The sequence below is a fragment of the Contarinia nasturtii genome, unplaced genomic scaffold, assembly GCF_009176525.2.
Source record: "Contarinia nasturtii isolate CC-2019 unplaced genomic scaffold, AAFC_CNas_1.1 Cnas_scaffold_695, whole genome shotgun sequence".
Lineage (NCBI taxonomy): Eukaryota > Metazoa > Arthropoda > Insecta > Diptera > Cecidomyiidae > Contarinia > Contarinia nasturtii.
This window is the reverse complement of record NW_022198046.1, coordinates 4873040-4895076: the sequence shown is the minus strand read 5'-3', so window position 1 is coordinate 4895076 and position 22037 is coordinate 4873040. Positions and strand designations below refer to the sequence as shown.

The following is a 22037-nucleotide window of genomic DNA, read 5'->3' as shown; positions in this document are numbered from 1 at the left end:
AACGTAAGCATACATTTGGATTAACATGAATTAATTCGAATGAATAATTATGGTTGAAAAGTAGCAAAGTTTATATTATACGAAAAAAACACACGACCAAAATTCGTTGAATAAAAACATTTTACTTCGAAATGTAAATTCAAATATTTCTTTCAACAGAAAACAGCAACAATCATGGACATTCCGGCTGTAAATCCAACGAAGCCTGACAATTTGGCAGTGAATAAGATATGTATATTAGAACCAGATGATACAACAAATCCCCGAACACCGCTTACGCCGGAAACAATAGACCGTACACCCATCGATGAAAAAGTGAATAAAAACCAATTGACACCGACTATTACCGAAGAGACTGAACAAGATGATCAATCTGTAAGCTGTAAATCATCGTTATCACTGCCGGTTGAACCGCCAGTTGGGTTGCCTATTGAACAAAGAGACAAACGCAAGCTATCCGTTCAGGGATTGATGGCATTTGCCGAACGTCGTAGATCATCAAGCACATTTGTTGATATGAGAAAAATGTCCGTTTCTAACGGAGATAGCATTCACATTCGATCACCAGGTGGTTTATACTGATTCAATTATAACGTTGACGTGCTTTTATATTGATTATTAAATTTCAGCCACGCCCGGAGGACCACCCATTCGAAATAGACCATCTTCAAAAATGACAAAATATGTAGAGTGCTGGGGAGCTGATAAACCATTCGCCAATATAACCGATTCGAAAATGGCAAAGAACATTGGATTGGCTGTAAGAATTGTGTCTATCAAATATTTTCACAGAAAATCTCATAAAATGTTGATTTCCATTAGAGTATCGCAATGATTGAATCAAATTTATTACCACCGGATCGACGTTGTTCGGATTTAAATTGTTTTGGGCCACCATCTGAATTGCGGCCGCTAACAATGTGGTATCGAAACAGTGATCGGGAGACACTGTTTCGTGAACAACCCGATCCACATTTTCGTTATGATTTGCTGTGTGCTTTCATTATGTTTTTATCATTAGGATTACTTCAGTTAATCGTTATTCAAGGGTAACCTCATTTCGTTTTGTTTTCCTTCAAAATAACTCTTTTTAAATTCTTATCATTTTCATCTTTCGAACAGAAATATAGCATTATTTGGATCGATTGGTGCTACAATAGTTGCATTAGGTTTATTTTTATATTTAAGTCATTTGCAAACATCTGAATCATCTCAACTTGGACGCAGTGCACCTGGTCAAGTCATAGCAAATAGTCGTCTCATTCGATTGGCCATATTTTTAATATCTACTACGCTTATTGCAATTTGTGCAGTTTTTAGTGTGGTAAGTAACCGTTCAGTTTTATCAGAATATTGACCACAATCTAACTAACAACATGGCTTCTAATCCTTACCGCAGATAAATTTCGAGGAAATAATTGGCATGTCATCGTTCAATGCGACTAGTTTAAATAGTTCTGATTACAATTTAACAGACACGCTCAATATGACTGATGTCGACATTCAATATACTCAATCGGTGGGAACGGCTCCAATTTACTTATTTTGTTGTGCCCTAAGTTTGGCAGCAATTTCCGCATTTCTACGAGCTGGATTCGTTTTGAAATTTATTGCAATGCTATGCAGCATTGCTGTTCAAGGTTGTGTACTGAAATTCAGTAAATTGTACGCTTTTTATGACCACGAAAATGATAGGTACGACACATTTATTATCATTTTATACGTTCAGACGCATGATTATTATGGATTAGATGGTATTATTGAAATTTATCTTATTTGTTCTCGTATGTACAGCAGTATTTTTGGTTTGGCGACCACCGGCGTCTTTTTTCTCATGCTAATCGCCATCGTTCTGCATATATTGGATCGTCAGGGTGATTTTGTGGCTCGAACTGATTTCTTGTGGAAAGCAAAACTGAAAACGGAACAAGAAGAAGTCGAAACGATGCGAGGCATTAACAAGGTGGACACTTTATGATTTCCATTTTTCAATATTAAATTCAAATTTTTGAAGTTGCGGCTTACATTGGCCAATGTCGTCAATGTTATGTCGTCGCGGCCACCATGAAAAATGAATTTTAATTTTATTCAATTTTATTCAGTTTGCATACCTAATATTTTCTTTCGCAACGAAAGAACTCTCACCCATTGCTCCATTTTTTTGACATGTATATTGTCTTTGAAATGAGCGTCTTTTTTGCCCCTCTTTCTTCTGCACCATATAGATTTTACTGGAAAATATATTGCCAGCTCATGTGGCACAACATTTCTTGCGAAAAGATCGTTCAAATGACCTATATCACGAGCGATACCATTTTGTTGCCGTGATGTTCGCTTCGATACCCAATTATAAGGAGTTCTACGACGAAACCGATGTTAATAAACAAGGGTTGGAATGTTTGCGGCTTCTTAATGAAATTATTTGTGACTTTGATAAGGTACGTTCGACCATATTTTTAAATCGGATACTACATCATTCATACATATTCAAATTGAATCAATAAACCGTGGTTAGTGTCCCACATCCATATAAATGATTTCCTGTGTGAAAGCTTTCGACGATTTACCTTCAACAAATATCGGTTTTAAAATTGTATTTATTGTGAGCAAAGCAACATTTCATTTTGGCCTCCAATTAACAATTATAACTGTGAAACTTGACACATTCAACATTTTATACACACAAGCACTTGTTCATTTTGTTGATTTTAGCTGCTGCTGAAACCAAAGTTCAGTGGAATTGAGAAAATTAAGACCATAGGCAGCACTTACATGACAGCATCTGGCCTCCGGCCGGGAAAAGAAGAAGGAGCAACGGTAAGTCCATACGTTTCACTTTAATTGACAAAAATGAAATTATACTAACTCCTCTCATTTCTCTTTTGCCTTGTGAATCATATAATTTTGTATAACCAAAGATTAACAATGAGGCGGTAAGTAACTAAACCTGTATACTAGCATTTTATTCGTTTTGAATTAAATTAATTTCATCATCGAATTTTGTGATATGTAAACAGAAAACTTTGTTAAATGCGTCAAACGATGGCTTTCTCTAGATCAAGCGTCGCTGCTCATAAAGAAAAAGCATTTTCCTTCAATTGCAGATATTACGTTAAACCAACGCTCTATGGCAACTTCGCTTTGTGTTCCTTTTTCACTTCATGACAACATTTCCAATGAAAACAATTTGAATTCGTATATTGTTTGATCGCTTCAAAACTTCCACATATTTTCACTGATGATTTTTCAATGATTTTTCATATCATATTTAATATGAGTAACTGGAATGCCTCAAGCATAACATTTTTCGAAGGAGAAATGTTTTCCTTTTTATCTCAAAGAACTTTTTTTTACGAAAAATTCGCATATTTTACTTTGCATTCAAATGCAGCCACTCATTCTTCTCCAACGAGCATGAAGATAAAGTTATTTTTTATTTGACTTTTGAATTTGCCTGAAACTCCTTTACATAAGTATACTTATAGTATACTTTGTTTCACCTTTGAGTAAATTGTTTATTTTAATTATTTTAAATCTACTTTGAATCGACGCGTGCACGTAAGAATAATTATGGTATTATCGAAGCAACTTTGGCTTGAATTTTGTGAAAACCATCTATAATTAGATTATAATTTTATTGATTAATTATCGTTTCGAATGCATAAAGATTATTTTCTCCTTGAATCGATAAAAATGCCACATTCTTCTAACCGCCTAAGCTGTTGCCAAAATTGATACAAATAAAATCCAATAAAAATCGATGTCGTTGATAAAATTTGAATGCACAATACAGGAAATTCACAAGTACACACACACACGTACATTTATTGCTGAAGGCTTTTATTGTCGTTTGGATTTTACCAAGCACAAGAGTGGCATTAAGACATACCTTTCAAAACAGCTTAATTTTTTATATAGTAAGTGCGTGTGTATCTTATCGGAAATTCCATTCAAAATCGTTGAATGCTTGTGTTGTTAAATTTTCTATATGCGTTGTTCAGGTCTTGATTACGTTATGCGGCATGTATGCCAGCAGATATATACGTTTTTTATTGAAGTTTTCCGCAAAAATATGTGGCTGTCATTGAAAATTTATCAATGTAACTCACTCACATCTATAAAGAATCAAATATGGCACACAAGGGGCAAAAAAAAAATGCGACACAGTGGATTTCAACAACAAGACGCACATTCAGGATATCAATATAAATAAATGCGATCGAAATAAAATGCACAAAAGCAAAACCAATAATCGTATCAAAAAAAATCTCTTACCTCAAACTTATGCTTCAATTGTTTGCTATTTGAACACGGAATAGAGAGAAAAATTGAAGCGTATAGTAAATAAGCCGTACACGACCTAAACAGGTGGAATACTTGCAGAGCATTGACATTGGGCGGATAGAATTGCCTTCTTTTGTACACAGTAGATATAGGTGGTTGAATTTTATGCGAACGATACGTTCATTTCTCAATCGAATGATTAAAGAAAGAGAAAAAAAAATCTTGACTGCTTCCAAATGAATTGCGTCCAAGTGAATGAAAATTTATTTTGAACAATGCAAAATTTATGTGGATACATCAATCATACTTTGCTATAATGTGAAGAATACACTTACGTGTTTGTAGTTTAAAATGGTGTGACTTCATGAAATAGTATGATGATTTATATTCGAAGAAAATTCATCGAAGGTCACAAGTATACATTGTGCGGACGGAATATATCTGCATTTTATTATGTGCGTCTGACAAAGTGCTTGACACATTGCACTAGTTCTTCATTCACACTTTTATTTGCTATGCATGGTAACGAGAATGATAATATATTTGTACGGTATTGTTTTGAATAAATGTGTGTATAGAACGTTGTCGAATATGTTAAACGATGAAAGGTTTCCTGTGATTCGACACATCCACACACGCCTGACTGACACACAAGTGATAGTCGTTCAATCAAACTCATCCAGTAAATCATGTGAATATGTGTACAAATGCTTGTTGACTCCTGCTTTCCATATAGTATTTATATCTTGATTTGCTGCGTTAGATGTTGGCTGATGATTGCCGTAGATTTGTTTAACCATCAATTTTATGGTACTATATATTGACTCATATTATTCTTTGAACGCATTTTCATTGTCTGTAAATTGTAGACTTGGAAAAATGCGATTTTTCCGCGTGCGTGTACAAAGAAAAATCAAACGCAAGAAGTTGTTTACAGTTTAACTGTATTTTACATTTCTGTCTATTTGTAGACCTTGATCAAAAAAGCGAATCTTTTCACTTGAATAAACGTCACATCTGCGTGATTCTATTGGAATCAATTATTTTTTTCTTTGTCACACGTTTGGATGAAAGGAAACTGATTCGTTTCTTCACCAAATGCAGAATTTCCGCCATGTTTTTGAGACCGTGTTTTCTTTTCGTGAAGAAACAAAGACATTAAAAATCCAATTTATTAACTTTTTTTTCATTAACTGATGGATTGAACGTAAAAGAAGTACACGTGTACTTCGAAAAGTTAATGAAAATTCAAAGATTGGATTCATTGCAAAGGGTATGCCGACTTTAATTACAATTTCTCATCTAAACAGTATCAATCTCAGATCATGTGCCAAATGAAATGAGCTTGATGCTCAGATTTTCACTCCTTTTTTACTCAATGCAAAAAGCAGTAACAATATCCATTTGTTAGTTTACAACAAAACATGTGAAAAAATAGGAAGAATTTCATGAAAAGATCCGAATCTCTTTTCAGATATTCAAAACAAAGAACCAACGTTTTTGTTAATATCACCATTGTTTGAAGCTTGCTTTTTTTTTACTCCAACAAATTGTAATGGGGTCACATACAATCCTAATAATATGAATTGACAGAAAAAGAAAAGCGAATTCATTTGAAATGTTCTTCATCACCATACTTGAAATACATTTGAATTAAAGATATATTTCATCAAAAGGAGATAAATTCCAATCGCCTGTATTGCTAACCGTCATCGAAATTCCTTAAAAAAATTACGAGCTTCTTTACAAGCGATTGTCTGTAAATGTTTTTCTTTCTTCTTCTCGATTATATCACATAAAATATAAAATGCAATGAAAACAACCTATTAACTTTGTCAAAGAATTTATCGATTTCATTCACCGCATTATTTTCATTCCTCCTTTCAACATTTGTTTGTTTTCTTATTTTCTGTCCGTCGTAAAATAGGACGAACGACGTACTGAGGAGCATAATGTAACTGTCGTTGTTGAATTTGCGCTTGCTTTGATGTCGGTACTTGACCAAATCAATCGGGAGAGTTTTCAACGCTTTCGGTTGCGCATTGGTTTAAATCATGGTCCGGTGATTGCTGGTATGTATAGCATAAAATTTATGAGAATATAAAAAAGTATGAAACCTATTTCATCATTACGCATTTTTCAATAGGTGTTATTGGAGCCCAAAAACCGCAGTACGACATTTGGTAATTTTTTTTAAATGATTATAAATTTGATCAAATATCTTCCCTCCAATATTACTGATTTAGGCACAATTTTGGTCCAACCATATGACTTAATCGTGGGGCTTTATACATGCCATTGGAATGTATGGCTCTAACAACTGACAAAAATTTCATTAAATATTTTCCAACCACTATAGTTTTATGAATTGTTAGAAATAAGTAAAAAAAAAGTAACGAAGAAAAGCTATAACATCTGTTAATTCTTTCATCAGGGGTAATTCAGTGAATGTTGCATCCCGGATGGACTCATGTGGCGTTATGGGACGCATACAGGTACGTGTTTCAACTTGTTTTCATATTACTTTTTTTTCGTTCTCTTAAATATTATTCATCGCCTTGAACCGGAAGAGAATCGTTTCCATGTCTCCCTTGTGTATTATGTAATGCTTTCAAGATATGTTCTTTTCGCTCCATTGTTAAAAACATGTCCACATTGTTTTGGGGTCATTTAACTCACAGTTAAGTAAACAATCTCAAGAAAAATTGCCAATAATTTTGTAAAGAAAAATTCTTTCTGTATCTTTTGGAATTTGAAATTGCATACTTGAAAATTCTGAACGATAAAAAGGACGGTCAAGTCAAAGGAAAACAAATCAATTACGAAATCTGAAATACAAAGAATGTGATTTTCAAAGTGATTTAAAGTACCAAATTTACTGAACTAGTACGAAGTATTGGACGAAGTTTGGAAGTATTTCATCGTATTGTTACTTTGTGTGCACTGGCATTAATAATAATCACATTGAAAGTCGTCAATATGCAACAGATTGTTTTTCGAAATTTTATGTAATTAATTCATTTTATCAATTGTTTTCACCAGGCAACCGAAAATACGGCAAAAGTTCTCATGGCAGCTGGTTACACTTGTGAATGTCGCGGACAAATTTATGTGAAAGGCAAAGGAACTCTAACCACATACTTTGTGAAAACACCATTCGACGATAAACTCTAAATGTTAGCGTATTTAATTAGTAAAGTCATTACCATTTTAATCCATTTAAATGTATTTGTTCCATTTACAAATAATAATAACGTCAGTCTATAACTATTGTAGAGTAGATTGATTTCAAAATTCATAAATGTGCGCATATTGAGCTGAAAACCTGTGACAATTTACTCAAACTCAAAAACGAGTAGAAAATACATACATTTTGTACAAATAATAATTATTATTATTCGCATCAAAGTAAATTATATTAATATTATTATTGAATGAGCCAAAATGTTATGATATTCTTATTATTTTATCGTTTTCAATTCAATTTGAAATGTTTTATTTATATTTTAGTTTAAGAAAAACAAACGGGTAGAATTAGCTATGAATGAGCTCAGAATAAGGATCAAATCTAAATAAACAAATGAGTAAATGTTCAAATCTATCGCAACTAGATGATATTATATTCATGGCATATTGACTTTAAGTGTTTTATTGAGAATGGACAAAACTGTGAAAAACAGAAGCAAAAAAAAATCAGATCATATTGAGATGGAAACTTCTCGTGATGTAGCAAAAATACAACTAAATATTTTATTCAAAACTAAATGTTTTATTGTAAATGCCAAAACAGATTTCATGAATAAATAAATTGGAAGAATCTATGAAATTATCGGTTTGTTTTCATTTGCAGTTTTAACAAAAATGTTCTTTGAATTCGAAAAATTCAAATAAATTCAAGAAACCTGTACCGTCCTCCATTGCAGTACCTTTCAAATGTTTATGAAAAGCTCGAAACGCTTTTGGAGCGCCTGGAAAATTCAAAGTTCGGTAAAAATTTATTGTAGAAAAGCGACCAGTAAATCATTTTCTTATTTATCAAATTACTCCATATTCTGGACAAATCGCATTCAATCCTGAATTACCTTTGTGACCTATTCATGATACATGACCTTTTTCATGTTATTTAATGTTTAAAATTATACGTATTAAATTTCAATCACGAAAGTTCCTTATTCCTTGCTATAATCAATCCAAATGATTTATTGATGGCGATTGCGCCAAATTGGAACTAAATTATCGAATGAAGTATAGCCGTACTCTAAACTACGTTAGTGTTTCTTTGGTTCAAGTATATAGCGAACGTATCTTTTGGAATAGAAAGTTTCTTCTTCTACACTAATAAAGTACCTTAGTTATTCCCTTAATAAAAATGCGGCGAATTTTGGTGTTGCTGTCTTTGGCTTACCTTTTCAATGTTATAATTTCGATTTAATAGAAAATGAAATCGACGATTATATTAACACTGTATTGGTCTACTATCTCAAGCGGAATGTAGGAATTCTGACACATTTTTCATGTTTTGCACAAAGTAAGTAGGAATGAAAAAAAAAAACACACTTGAAACTATGTTGTCGGACACCAAAATTATGGAAGTTTCAAAATAAACTTTTACTTTTCCAGCTGAGAATGTGCGAGTTTCTTCGGAATTGTCAAAGCAAAGTATTCAGTCACGGTTTGAAGTTGATTTTGATAAGAAAATCATTCCCGATACACCGCCGAACACCATTCAAGGATTTGTGGTTCATATGAAATGTGATCGTTTCATGGAAATTTTTCGTGATGGCGACCATGCTATAATGTTTCGAGATAATAATTTCTGGCTTTTTATCGATAACAATATTGATGTGAATGTTAGCGATGCACTTGTTAGTGGAATTGAATATTTTACATAAAATTCAAACCACAACTTTTCTTAATATTCAATTCGATGAATGGACTAAATCACCTGATTTTCGTTGTAAATTAAAAAAAAAATCAGTTTGAATCTTTCTATTTTAGGCTCAATACAGATCAACATTTAAAGAGCTTAATGCATTGCCGTTGAGTGATTTGTTTATTGCGAAGCAAACTGAATACTTGCCAATGCGTTGGATACTTTTCGATGCATATAAAATAGATTACGGCAATGATATTGATATTTATCCAAATGGAATAATTGAAACCAGTGCAAATGGTACTTTGATGCTAAGTGGATTGAATGTGTTTGCGAGACGAAGACAAAATCTCAAAGGGCTTTCGATCCCTTGTGGCTTAGTGGTAACGTGAAATAAAATAAATGACACATCCTTCCGTATTTTCACCTACTTTTAACTATGTCTGTTTTTAGATTGCATATCCAGAGAAATTCACCTATGTTGATGATCCAGTGACAAATCATATTGACATCTTCACCAAAGCATACATCAAACTGGCTCAGAATCTTCGTGAAGATTTAAATATCGAGTATGTAAATGTAATTCATTTTCTTCTATATGTTCTTCATGTATCTCTGTATATATTGTTAGTTGTCAAGTCATACAAGTGGATAATTACGGATATTTGGAAAACGGTACGTTCTCTGGCATTATGGGATTATTTCAAAGGAAAAAAATTCGCATGGCTTTACACGCCTTTACAATGCGCCCAGAACGTCTGCTTTTCACTGATTTTGCTGGAAACATATTCAAACCAAGGTTAAATACATTGAACCAAATTATTCTGATTGAAATGATTGATTTTTTAAGCCAATTTTCAGAACGCCATTGATTTTTCGACAGCCACCATTAAGTACTGCTTCGAATATCTATGTATTAACTCTTGCAATGGACGTATGGATATGTGTGTTCATTTTAATAGTTGTGGTCACATTCGTAATGCTTTTGCAGTTTCTGCATCCATTAATTCGTTCGACATTCCACTCGTTTGATGTATTGACATTTATTCTGGGCGCTTTGTGCCAACAGGGTTCTCACTTGAGTATTCCAACCATTTCCGGCAGGTTATTTGTTTTGACCACTTTTCTCTCAATGTTAGCTCTTTTCACATCTTACTCCGCGAGCATTGTTGCATTATTGCAAAGCCCTAGCGATTATATAAAAACATTAGACGACTTGATAGCGTCCCCAATGAAGGTGGCTATTCAGGAATCAGGTTTGCGCACATTTTCGGGTGAATCTTACAATGTAGTAATAATGCATTTATATTCATAGGCTACGCCCACTTTTATGTAACAACGAACTATTCGGGAATAAGCGAACTTTATGAGAAAAAGATAAAGCCACATGGTTCCAAAGGATGGATCTATGATCCTTTTGTCGGTATTGAGAGGGTTCGCAAAGAATTATTTGCGTTTCAAGTGGACAGCCCTTCGGCTTACAAAGCAATTGATAAAACATTCTCAAATGCAGACAAATGTAGCTTAAAGGAATTTCAAGTGATCGTTTTGCAATCGTATACAATTCCTGTCGAGAAGAACAGTGGATACAAGGAACTGGTAAAACAAAGGTGCCTATTGAAAATGCGTTAACAAGAAACCAAATTATATCACCTTTTTTAATTCATCAAATAATAACTTTTTTTTATTATGAAATGTGTTCAGAGTTACGTGGCAAAAAGAGGTTGGTTTATTGCAACGCGAAGAAATACGATGGATTCGAAAGAAGCCAGAATGTGAAACGGGTCAAGCTGAATTCATTCCCGTTGATATGAATGTCATTAAGCCGGTGATCATTCTATTATTAATTGGCTATGTTTTGTCTATAATTGTTGCATTATCGGAACGAATTTATTGGTCGTTGAAGACAAAACGTCAAATTATACTGATTGTCCCATCAGGTTGGAGAAAATCCAGCCAATAATAGGTGAAAGACAATTAACTGCATGCAACTTGACACGCCATGAGAGATAATTTATATTAAACATATTTGAATTCGTAATACAGCGAATTTATATGCACTTACCCAAGTCGTTGCTTTTTGTAGAAATTGTATTTGAAATCAAGAAAAAAAAATTACTGCTTTTAAACATACACCTGACCAAGTTTTTTTTTCAAGATATTTAGTAAGATAATTCATGAAAAATATAATTCAAAGCAGATGCATGAGGAAATGTTAGGTTTTCATCTTGTAATATTGGCCAAAAATTGTATTTTTTGCATTTTTTATAATTCTCTGGTCTTAATCAAATAATTCCAATTTAAAAAATGTATGCCGTAAAATCAAGTAATATAACGACATGCTAAATATTTCATGAACATTTTAAATTGCTTCCCTTCAATTGAATTTTCCAAATTAGCCAATCAATTGTTTGTTTAACCTTTAAATAACCTTCATTTAGAATTAGTTGCACATGCCGTGAGTGAATATTCGAAAATAGAACCATTTCGATTCAACAAGGCAACTCACGTATCAGTAGCAATGAAGAACATTTTTTTGCTGCTTTTTTTCTCTCTGACTTTTGGGATGTGGGTTTGTGAAAGTAGTCTAATTGAAACTAACATTGAAGATTATATATCAATTGTATTTACCTACTATCTCAAACGTCATGTAAACATTTTAACACATTTCTCATGTTTCACAAAACGTAAGTTCAGCTAACATTAATTAAGAAGATCAACAAATGAAAACACATTTTTTTTCAGCTGAGAATGTGCGAGTTTCTTCGGAATTGTCAAAGCAAAGTATTCAGTCACGGTTTGAAGTTGATTTTGATCAGAAAATCATTCTCGATACACCGCCGAACACCATTCAAGGATTTGTGGTTCATATGAAATGTGATCGTTTTATGGACATTTTTCGTGATGGCGACCATGCTTTAATGTTTCGGGATAATAATTTCTGGCTTTTTATGGATAACAATATTGATATGAATGTTAGCGATGCACTTGTTAGTGAAATTGAATATTTTACATAAAATTCAAACAAACACATTTTTTTAAAAAATTCAATTCAATGGAGGGACCAAATCACTTGGTTTTCGTTGCAAAAATATTCAAAATTTTAAGTATAAAGTTAAGATTGTTCTCTTCTAGGTGCAATACAGTTTAACATTTAATGAACTTAATGCATTGCCGCTGAGTGATTTATTTATTGCGAAGAAAATTGAATACTTTCCAATGCGTTGGATACTTTTCGATGCATATAAAATAGATTACGGCAATGATATTGATATTTATCCAAATGGAATAATTGAAACCAGTGCAAATGGTACTTTGATGCTAAGTGGATTGAATGAGCTTGCGAGACGAAGACAAAATCTCAAAGGACTTTCAATTCCTTGTGGTTTGGTGGTAAGCTGCTGTTTTTAATGGAATGCAAGAGATAGCCCTTTGTATTTACGACTATTTCCAGATTGCATACCCAGAGAAATTCACCTATGTTGACGATCCACAAACAAATCACATAGATACATTTACCAAAGCGTACGTTAAACTGGGCGAGAATCTCCGTGAAGATTTAAATATGAGGTTAGCTATGAGATACATTTAAACCATGGATAAATATGTAAACATATGCTTTTTCCGTGCACATAGTTGCCAAGTGCTCCAAGTGGACTCATACGGTTGGATAAATAATGGAACTAAAATGGAATTCGATGGAATTATGGGATTATTTCAGAGAAAACAAATTCGAATAGCGACACATGGAATCAATATGCGTCCAGAAAGGCTGATGTTTTCCGACTTTACAGGAAGTCTATTCACGCCAAGGTCAAAGCGACTGTCTCCAAATGAAAATCGCTTATTGATAAATCGCAATTTTTTTTTTCGATTTATAGAACACCATTAATTTTTCGACAGCCACCTTTGACAACCGTGGCCAATATTTACACATTACCATTTGAATTGGATGTATGGAGAAGCATAGTCGCTATGATCGTTTTGGTTACAATAGTAATGCTACTGCAGATATTGCACTCGTCTCTTCGAACAACAATAACTTCGTTGGATGTGGTAATATTTATTGTGAGCGCCGTGTGTCAACAAGAGTCTAACTTTAGAATTTCCACTGCGTCTGGAAGACTCATTGTTCTGACTATATATCTATCAACATTAGCACTATTCACATCTTATTCAGCAAATATTGTTTCATTACTACAGAGTCCAAGTAACTATATCAAAACATTGGACGATTTAATAGCATCTCCAATGAAGGCTGGAATTCATGAAGCAGGTTTTTGCTCATTTTCAAATGACTAATTTATTCAAAATATGTTTTAAAAAAATATTATACGCATCATAGGATACGCTCGTTTTTATGTGAAATCAAACTATTCCGGCATACATGAATTATATGAGAAAAAAGTAGAACCACTAGGATCCGCTGGTTGGATTTACGATCCATTTGTCGGTATCGAGAGGGTTCGGTCGGAATTATTTGCGTTTCAAGTTGACAGTCAATCAGCTTACAAAGCGATTCATAAAACATACACGGAGACGGAAAAGTGCAGCACGAAAGAGCTTCAAATTATCGTATTACCGCTGAGCACAATTCCAGTTGAAAAAAACTGCGGCTACAAGGAACTTATGAGACAAAGGTATGAGACAAATATGTATATCATTTTCTCTCGGATTGGATATAATTTAAAAAAAAAAAATAATTTTTTAGAATAACGTGGCAAAAAGATGTGGGTCTAATGAATCGCGAGAAAATGCGATGGATTCCGAAGAAACCACAATGCCTGCCCGGGCATGGAGGATTCATCATGGTCGATCTAAATGTTATCATACCAGCCATGATACTTTTATTATCTGGTTATGCATTGTCTATTTTCATTTTTTTGGTCGAACGCCTTTTTTGTAAATTCAAGAAAAAAAGTTCATTTTGAATTCTCTTCTTTGCTTACCACGAAATGAATAAAAATAATCAGTTAAAATTACACTCATTATAGTTGTTCTTTGGAACATAACTTATTAAAGAATTATGTAGAAAAATCACATGAATAGGATCTATTCAATTGTTAACCGTAGTTTGGAATTAATCAAATCAATCAAAATGGAGAAGCAATACGTATTTCGTAATCTTTCAACAACTTTGTTTATGGAAATTATTGGAATAAATTATTATTGATTGAATTGAGATCATTATTTGTATTATTATTTCTTCAGTGAACATTGCGTTTTATGCAATGAAAAAAAAAATTGGTTCAAAGCATAAATTATTATCAATTTCAATGATTACAGTATATAATTGCCATATTATTTGAGAATAATTCAGTACAATTTTGTAAATTTTCTAGTTTTTTGAAATTATTTTCTTTTCATACAAATATGCATTCGCTGGCCTATAAATTGCCTTAAATCGCAAAAATGTGTCATTAGTTTGATGAAAATATTGATGAAATATTGAAATTTGAAAATACCTTCGGTCGCAATGAAACTCTTCGTATTTATTTTGATATATTTTCTTGCGAGTTTTTGTGAATCTCAGCAGGATATTGAAGTCAACGAATATATCAAAGTGGTATCTACCTATTATCGTGTACGGAACATCAATATTTTGACTCATTGCACGTGTTTTTCGCCAAGTAAGTAGTTCATTTAAGTAAGATGTAAGAAGTAAGATGTTCATTTCATTTAAAAAGATCGACATATATTAGTCGTGCACCTGTGCTTTATTTTCAAGTGTATGATACTTACACAGAAACTAGTATTCGAGTACGCTTACTCGCACTTGCGGTGTTAGTAGAGGCTTTACCCCTCAAAATGAGGTACGCGCTCTATTTAACTCTATTTTTGGTGTTAGTTTCATCGAAGTAAACGCATCACAGTGAAAAAAGAGATACATGTGTAGTACATATGTACGGCTGGTAATAAAAGAGACTTTAAGCAGAAAAAATCTTAAAAGTGTCTCATAATTTGTATAGGATTTACATAAGATGGAGACGGTTTAAAAAAACTTAAAGTCACTTTTATTCTCAGCCGATCATATGTACGTTGCCGCATGCGTTTAACGAGTTATGTTTCGTTGCGTGTATATGAGTCTGTGTATACGCTAACGAATATGATTGCCAAGTGTATCGTCACATACGTTCGATGAAACTAACACCAAAAATAGAGTAAAATAGAGTGCGTAACCCAGTTTGAGAGGTAAAGTCTCTACTAACACCACAAGTGCGACTAAGCCTACTCGAATACTTGTTTCTGTGTATCTGTCTAAGTCTATCTACTTAGACAGTAGATTATCGAAAATTTGCAGCATTTATTCTAATTGAATTTTAGCCAAAACCTTTTGTTCATTGTTGTACTTTGCTTATTTTGTTTTTGTTTTCTAATTAGGCGATAATGCAAAAATATCGATTGAATTATCAAAGTTGAGCATACAATCGCGTTTCTTACGTAGTTTTGACGCGAATTCACAACTTATCGATACACCAATTCAAACCGTTCAAGGGTTTATTGTTAATAAGTATTGTGATCACATAAAAATGATTTTATTGCGTGATGATCATGGCGTCATATTTAAAAATAACAACCTATGGTTATTCATTGATAACGATGCAGGCTTAAGCACCGACGACTCTTTAGTCAGTATATTCGCATTAAATTAATGAATAAACATTCGACTGATCTCAATTATTAAAAAAATATAAATCGATTTCAGGCGGAATACAAGTTGGTATTCGATCAATTTAATGCGATGCCAATAAGTGATGTGTTCATTATTAAGAGGCATCAAAATGATAAAATCCAATGGAAAATGTTCGATGCTTACAAATTGAACTATGGATATGATTCTGAAGTTATGGAAAATGGTTACGTGATTGAATTTGGACCAGCCAACGAAGATTTAATGATAGTTGAAATGAATTTTTCATCGGCGCGACGGCAAAATCTGAAGGGAGTTAATGTAACATGTGGTTTGGTGGTACTGTTTTTTTTTTTTTTGCTTTGTTATAAAAGATTTCCATTCACTTTTCTATATATTCATCTTTTTGTAAAAGATTACGAAACCAGAAAAATTTACCAGCGTCGATGACTTTACCACTGATCACATTGACGTTTTTACAAAAGCATCAGTTAATGTCGGGAAACTTTTGTTTGACCTCTTAAATATCAGGTTTGCATGGATTTGGACCGATTAGTTTTCGGTGAAAATGACAAAACCTCTTTCAATAGCTGTCATGTGCGACAAACTGATTCATATGGATCGCCAAATATGGAGGATGGTGTAATTGGTCTATTTCAGAAGAAACAAATCCAAATGACAGTACATGGTATAAATATGCACCCAGAGCAATTGAAGCACGTAGAATTTGCGGGCGACATATTTACGCCGAGGTAAATTCTTCAAAAATGTCGTTGTAAAATTGTAAAACTGTATGAAAACCTATTTCAGAACGCCTTTATTATTCCGACAACCTCCTTTGCATTCTATGGCGAATATTTTTCTCCTTCCACTCGAAATTGATGTGTGGATTTGTATTTTAACTATGTTATTCATCATTTTCATTGTTATGTCACTTCAATTGATGCATCCCATTTTGAAATCAATGTCAATCACATCATTCGATGTCGCCACATTTATTTTGGGAGCCTTGTGCCAGCAAGGCACCCACTTAAGTATTCCAACAGCTTCAGGTCGATTTGTAGTAATGACCACATTTTTAGCCACTTTAGCACTCTTTACATCTTACTCGGCGACCATTGTGGCAATCTTACAAAATCCAACCAATTTTATTAAGAATCTTGACAATTTGATCAAAAGCCCTTTGAAAGTGGGCATGTATCAAACTGATTACACAAGATCAATTGTGGATTCAAATTATTCAGGAGTAATGGAAGTATATGTTAAAAAAGTACTACCAGAAGGTAAAGTGCGATTTGTTTACGCCGAAATTTGTTTTGTCTTCAAATTCATGAGCATTCTTGCAGGTGCAAATGGATGGATTAACGATTCATTTGTTGGTATCGAAAAAGTACGGTCGGAATTGTTTGGATTTCAAGTGGACAGTCCGTCGGCGTATAAAGCAATTCTTTCAACATTTACCCAATCGGAAATATGCAGCCTCACCGAAATTCAAATGATTGTTTTACCAATTTCTACAATTCTCGTTGAACGAAATAGTGGCTACAAGGAATTAATCAGACAAAAGTTAAGGACCGCTTGAATCACATTCATATCTTTGTTCTCAAAAAATCGTTTTTTTCAGAGTAAAATGGCAAAAGGAAATTGGACTTATGAAACGAGACGAACTGCGATGGATTCCCAAAAAGCCAAACTGTGAAGGTGGCCGCCGTGATTTTGTATCAGTTGGCTTGAGTGAAATCAAACCAGCCATCATTATGCTTCTAATGGCATACGTAATATCTGCTTTTCTTTCAATTATCGAAGTTATTTTTCACCAATTACAAACACAATGCAAACAATCAAAGAAGAAATCACAAATCTGATGCATCTCTTAAATTATTTATTTTTGTACTTTGAATACAATATTTTTTATAAAAAAATACACATATTATTCAATTTTGTTAAATAACCGGAAGCAAAACATTTTCATTCACATGCAACATTTTGAACTAATTATCAAATTAAGTTTAAGCCATTCGAATTTCGAAGTCTTATATATCTCTCGATCCACCACGTGCAAAAATTGACTTTGTGTTCGTAGACAAGTAATAAATTTCAGCCTCACTACATAAAAAAGAATCAAGTAGAACTTATTATTCCTAAGAACAAAAAAAAATGCAAATTAATATAACTTACGCTTTATAGTTGCCTGGTTCTCCGCCCATTTTCAAACCAACGCCCTTACAATCTCCTTTCTTCATGTCCTCCATACTCTTACACGGATAGCCGTAGAATGAAACCGGCGAATAAATACTTTCAGCAAAGTATTTATATGCTCGCAAATGTGAACATACACCAGTGATATCTAACGGGCATCCCACTTGTGTTCGTCCCTGTTAAAATAGAAACATTTTTTATTGACAAAATGCAATAAAGAAATTGAATTCGTACATGTGAGAGACTGAGCAATTTAGGAGCAAGAATTAAAATAGATTCAAAATCAACATACTTGATTTGGATAAAAGCTGACTGTTCCGATTTGATTGTAGAATCCAAGGAACGCTCCATTCGTGTGGATAACTTCAACATATCTGACAATAAAACAGAAAATATAAATTTACTTGCAATTATTTCGAAAATATAATATGAGAAATGTCGTACTTTGCATCAAAACGATCAAGTCGTTCATTTGGTTTATCCAATGAAAAAAGGGGCCCAGCAGGGTCCAAGCCCACTATTTTCGGCAACTTTCCTGACTGCACATACTTTCCAGCTGAAAAGTAAAATAGTTTTTGCAATTTTTTCTGTAGATATTTTGAAAATGACGTTAACTCACCAATACCAGCCGCATGTGCGCCCAAAGAAAAGCCAATTACGTTGATATCGTTGATTGAGGCAAATTCATTATTCACTAGGAAATCAATCATAGTGGCCACATACGCACCAATTGGCTCCACTCGATTACGAGCTGCAATATAATTGATTGTCTGCGACGATTTTTCCCAATTCACGTAAATTAAATTTACATCGACTTTGGCCTGCATGAAGTAAGCTACAAAATTGGCAATATAAATATTTGTAAAAGAATTGAGTTCAATTCAACGGTGGATCTTTTTCATTTTTATCACGAAACATTTTATTTATCTCAATTATGTTTGTTTACCTTCCGCAAAGACCTTTTTTAAGGATAACCGCTCTTGCCAACCATGAATGAAAAATCGCGTTGGCACTTTTTTATTAAAGTTAGACGCAGTGATGGACGTTATGTTATTTAATGAAAGGATTTGAAGTTTATTTGCATTTTTTAATGTAAACAATTCAAATGTCACTTCTTGTTCCGCGTCGAAGAATGTTTGCACTTGTGTCATTGCTTCTGTTATATTAACACGTGTAACTTTTCCATCATATGTTGGCACTAAAATCAATTCATTTGATTCCAAAGGTTTGGCAATTGCTATCGCTAGATGATTTTTTATGAATAAAAAAAATGAAACATTAGACAGGATAATCAGAGTTAAAATCTTGCATTTCTTTCAATAAAAAAGGCTTAGATTGGTATAATAAAATATATTCTTTAAATATATCAATTGCTTTGGTTAGTGAATTAAAGAATTTTTATTAAAATAAACAATTTGTAATATCACGTTGAAATTTCGATCATTTCTGATATATTGGGAAAATTTAACTGAAATGATTTAATTGTAAGTATTTGTTCAATGCTCACTCAATATAACGGCGAATAAAAAGTTAGAGAAAAGAATAAGTCCCATTTTAAAAAGTTCCAAGACTTTGTTGAATTTAAAATTAGAACAAATTAGAGTTGAATGTCGCGATACGAACGGTTTAATTGAAATGTTTGAAATAAAAATGTGATAAATGGTATGATCTATATATAATCGGGACCAAATGAAGTGCTTAAATAAACAATATTTTTTCATATATTGATAAGAGATAATAGGCAAATAATTATTGATAAATATTTGGTTTGTGTGTCGATTGTTGCGCAAATAAAATTATGAAAATTTCAATGAAAACACGTTGAGATTGTGGGACCCATAGTGGATTCAAACTTGGCAATAAATACGTCAGTGCAAAAAAAAAACTGTTTTTAGATACTACAGTCAACGACCAATCAGAATGAGCTACTGCCCAATAAACGAACCAATCAACATATCTTACGAAATAAGTCATTTGATATTCTATGTATCTTCTACACACAAATGACAACTAACCTCAATATGAACAAAAATTGACATAAAACTCAATTTATCCGAAGTCTCAACCGTTTTGGGATAAATTTTAGTATGCATTTTTCCGCTCAAATGCCAAAGGGATATATGTTGAGCACTTAAATATTTGAGCAGAAAAAATCTGAACTAAAATTTATCCCAAAAACGGTTGAGACTTCGGATAAATCCAGTTTTATGTCAATTTTTGTTCATATTGAGGTTAGTTATGATTTGTGTGTATATCTAGTGTTATCAATAGTAAATGATACTTTGTTGTTACGATTTTTTTGACGACGCATTTTCACTTGCCAATCAATAAGTTGGAGAACTTCTGATAACAAATACATTCGATTATAACTATCTTTTTATTTTCTCAAATGATTAAAGTCAATACCTCTTTAAATGTTTTCCCTTTTTATTGAATGGAATGTCAAATGCAAATAGATTATTTTTGATTGACTGTCAAGTATGATTGAGTATAATTTTATCGTGTATTATTAAAAAACATTGTCATTTGAGATTGATAATTTTATTGATTTATTTGACCATCGTACGGTTTTATCTCATATTTTGATTAATCCGTGATAAGTTCGTAAAATTCTCGAACTTCCTATTTCATATTTAAATCATCCGGTACTGACAATCTTCATCACTTATGAATCGGGTTCGCTTGTTATTGTGATATAGTAAACTCCGTTGGGTCTAAAAAAAAATCACAATTCCTTACCAATCGAAAAAAATGAAAAAAATATTCTTAACTTACTGTTCAAATGCACCAGGTTCTCCGCCCAAAACTGCTTTGGTCGACTGCTGATTTTCTTTACAGAGACCATCCTTTATGTCATTTAATGAGTCACACAAATATCCCATCAACGGTTGTTCTGAGTAAATACTCTGCGCATAATACAAATATGCGGTACGATGTGAACATTTTCCCGTCTGAAAACGTCAAAATTGAATAACAAAACAATTGAATTATTTTTCAACCGATATGCTTACCACATCCCATGTGCAACCTGGTTTTTGATCGGAGAAAAATAATTTAGTTTACGATTGACAAAATTCAGAAAATAATTTTACCTGGTTGTGAGCGTCCGCCATTACAATAGAAGCTAACCTTTCCAAGTTGATCAAAGAAACCAAGTTTACTTGTATGTATCGTTTCTACATACAGTGCATCTTCACTGTCAAGGCGATCATCTGGCTTATCCAATGAGAATAATGGAAAAGCCGGGTCCAGACCTACTATTTTTGGAATTTTTCCCAATTGCACATTTTTACCGGCTAAAACAAAATCGAAAGGAATTAAATAAACTGTCCGAACAAAAATCAAAGTATGGCTTATACCAATGCCACTAATGTGTGCGCCCAACGAAAAGCCAATCACTGTAAGCTCTGTTATATTCATGAATTTATTCGCCACCTAAAAATTAGTTAAAAAAATTGAATGAATCGCACACATATCCTCCTTGAAAAATTACCATGAAATCAATAAATTCAGCGGTGCGAATGCCAATTTTTGGAACATATCCAGCTGCTGCAACATAATTTACTGTGCGAGAAGCCATTTCCCAATTTACAGCAATTAAATTGACGTCGATTTGTTTCTTTGTAAAGTAAGCTAATAAATAAACGAATAATGTTTTATTGTAGACTTTTGCATTGTATGTCGATGGGTATTACCGTCAGTCAAGACTTTGGTGAGCTGTCCATTGGAAAAGAAACCATGGATAATGATTCTGGTGGGAACTTCACTTTTAAAATTTGATTCTGTGATCGTATTTATATTGTTTAAATCAAGTATTTGTGGTACGGTTGGATTGTTCAGTGTATATAAATCAAATCGTACATCCTTATCGACATCAAAACGTAATTTTGATTTTTCTTTTGAGTTGACTGTGCAGACGACTGTGAAACAAAATTACATTTTTATTTAAAATAAAAGCACTTCAAATGTAATTTTAAAACACAATTACCAGATACTAGCACCAATAAAATGAATGCCCTCATTTTTTGTATAATAATATGAATTTTTTTT

General features: G+C 33.0%; 4 protein-coding genes across 10 annotated transcripts in view; 3 read left to right on the top strand and 1 right to left on the bottom strand.

The window, feature by feature from the left end:
• Positions 1-7719, top strand: part of LOC116340485 (adenylate cyclase type 2) — a 47189-nt gene extending 39470 nt beyond the window's left edge. For 5 of the 7 annotated variants that reach the window (XM_031767007.1, XM_031767005.1, XM_031767010.1 and 2 more), the window contains exons 15-27: positions 160-568; positions 630-760; positions 823-1049; positions 1123-1324; positions 1400-1695; positions 1795-1963; positions 2226-2438; positions 2713-2817; positions 2919-2933; positions 6212-6356; positions 6431-6467; positions 6719-6779; positions 7327-7719. In XM_031767007.1, the coding sequence (XP_031622867.1) occupies positions 160-568; positions 630-760; positions 823-1049; positions 1123-1324; positions 1400-1695; positions 1795-1963; positions 2226-2438; positions 2713-2817; positions 2919-2933; positions 6212-6356; positions 6431-6467; positions 6719-6779; positions 7327-7458 (2142 nt within the window). In that variant the 3' untranslated portion in view covers positions 7459-7719. The remainder of the gene's footprint in view (positions 1-159; positions 569-629; positions 761-822; positions 1050-1122; positions 1325-1399; positions 1696-1794; positions 1964-2225; positions 2439-2712; positions 2818-2918; positions 2934-6211; positions 6357-6430; positions 6468-6718; positions 6780-7326) is intronic. The other 2 variants (XM_031767011.1, XM_031767012.1) reach the window with 2 other exon arrangements.
• A 145-nt stretch (positions 7720-7864) lies between these two features.
• LOC116340567 (glutamate receptor 1-like) lies at positions 7865-11120 on the top strand. The gene is made up of 9 exons (XM_031767122.1): positions 7865-7868; positions 8905-9149; positions 9283-9540; positions 9611-9726; positions 9789-9956; positions 10019-10091; positions 10149-10413; positions 10473-10767; positions 10862-11120. The coding sequence occupies exons 1-9, from the start codon at positions 7865-7867 to the stop codon at positions 11118-11120; spliced, it is 1683 nt and encodes a 560-aa protein (XP_031622982.1).
• A 603-nt stretch (positions 11121-11723) lies between these two features.
• On the top strand, positions 11724-17653 carry LOC116340566. Its single transcript, XM_031767121.1, has 17 exons — positions 11724-11844; positions 11903-12147; positions 12293-12550; positions 12612-12727; positions 12794-12970; positions 13039-13213; positions 13361-13433; positions 13503-13797; positions 13869-13980; positions 14694-14787; positions 15539-15786; positions 15864-16127; positions 16204-16319; positions 16379-16540; positions 16599-17071; positions 17135-17354; positions 17413-17653. The coding sequence occupies exons 1-17, from the start codon at positions 11724-11726 to the stop codon at positions 17651-17653; spliced, it is 3390 nt and encodes a 1129-aa protein (XP_031622981.1).
• Positions 17654-17718: 65 nt separating this feature from the next.
• Positions 17719-22020, bottom strand: LOC116340565. Its single transcript, XM_031767120.1, has 15 exons — positions 21976-22020; positions 21683-21907; positions 21481-21620; positions 21347-21422; positions 21080-21283; positions 20999-21015; positions 20763-20938; positions 20717-20721; positions 19495-19656; positions 18934-19230; positions 18607-18822; positions 18432-18543; positions 18280-18361; positions 17967-18163; positions 17719-17894 (listed from the first exon to the last, which is right to left on the bottom strand). The coding sequence occupies exons 1-15, from the start codon at positions 22007-22009 to the stop codon at positions 17822-17824; spliced, it is 2016 nt and encodes a 671-aa protein (XP_031622980.1). The 5' UTR covers positions 22010-22020; the 3' UTR covers positions 17719-17821.
• Positions 22021-22037: the final 17 nt, after the last annotated feature.

What these genes read in the sequence shown, in the direction of transcription:
- LOC116340567 (XM_031767122.1), top strand. An exon ending in GGAAACATATTCAAACCAAG is followed by an intron (nt 9,957 to 10,018) that starts GTTAAATACATT and finishes GCCAATTTTCAG; the next exon opens with AACGCCATTGATTTTTCGAC. An exon ending in GGTGGCTATTCAGGAATCAG is followed by an intron (nt 10,414 to 10,472) that starts GTTTGCGCACAT and finishes TTATATTCATAG; the next exon opens with GCTACGCCCACTTTTATGTA.
- LOC116340566 (XM_031767121.1), top strand. Translation starts at nt 11,724, where the DNA reads ATGTGGGTTTGTGAAAGTAGTCTAATTGAAACTAACATTGAAGATTAT. An exon ending in TTTCTCATGTTTCACAAAAC is followed by an intron (nt 11,845 to 11,902) that starts GTAAGTTCAGCT and finishes ATTTTTTTTCAG; the next exon opens with CTGAGAATGTGCGAGTTTCT. An exon ending in TGAATGTTAGCGATGCACTT is followed by an intron (nt 12,148 to 12,292) that starts GTTAGTGAAATT and finishes GTTCTCTTCTAG; the next exon opens with GTGCAATACAGTTTAACATT.
- LOC116340565 (XM_031767120.1), bottom strand. Translation starts at nt 22,009, where the DNA reads ATGAGGGCATTCATTTTATTGGTGCTAGTATCTG. An exon ending in TTTATTGGTGCTAGTATCTG is followed by an intron (nt 21,908 to 21,975) that starts GTAATTGTGTTT and finishes TTTGTTTCACAG; the next exon opens with TCGTCTGCACAGTCAACTCA. An exon ending in CACCAAAGTCTTGACTGACG is followed by an intron (nt 21,621 to 21,682) that starts GTAATACCCATC and finishes TTTATTTATTAG; the next exon opens with CTTACTTTACAAAGAAACAA.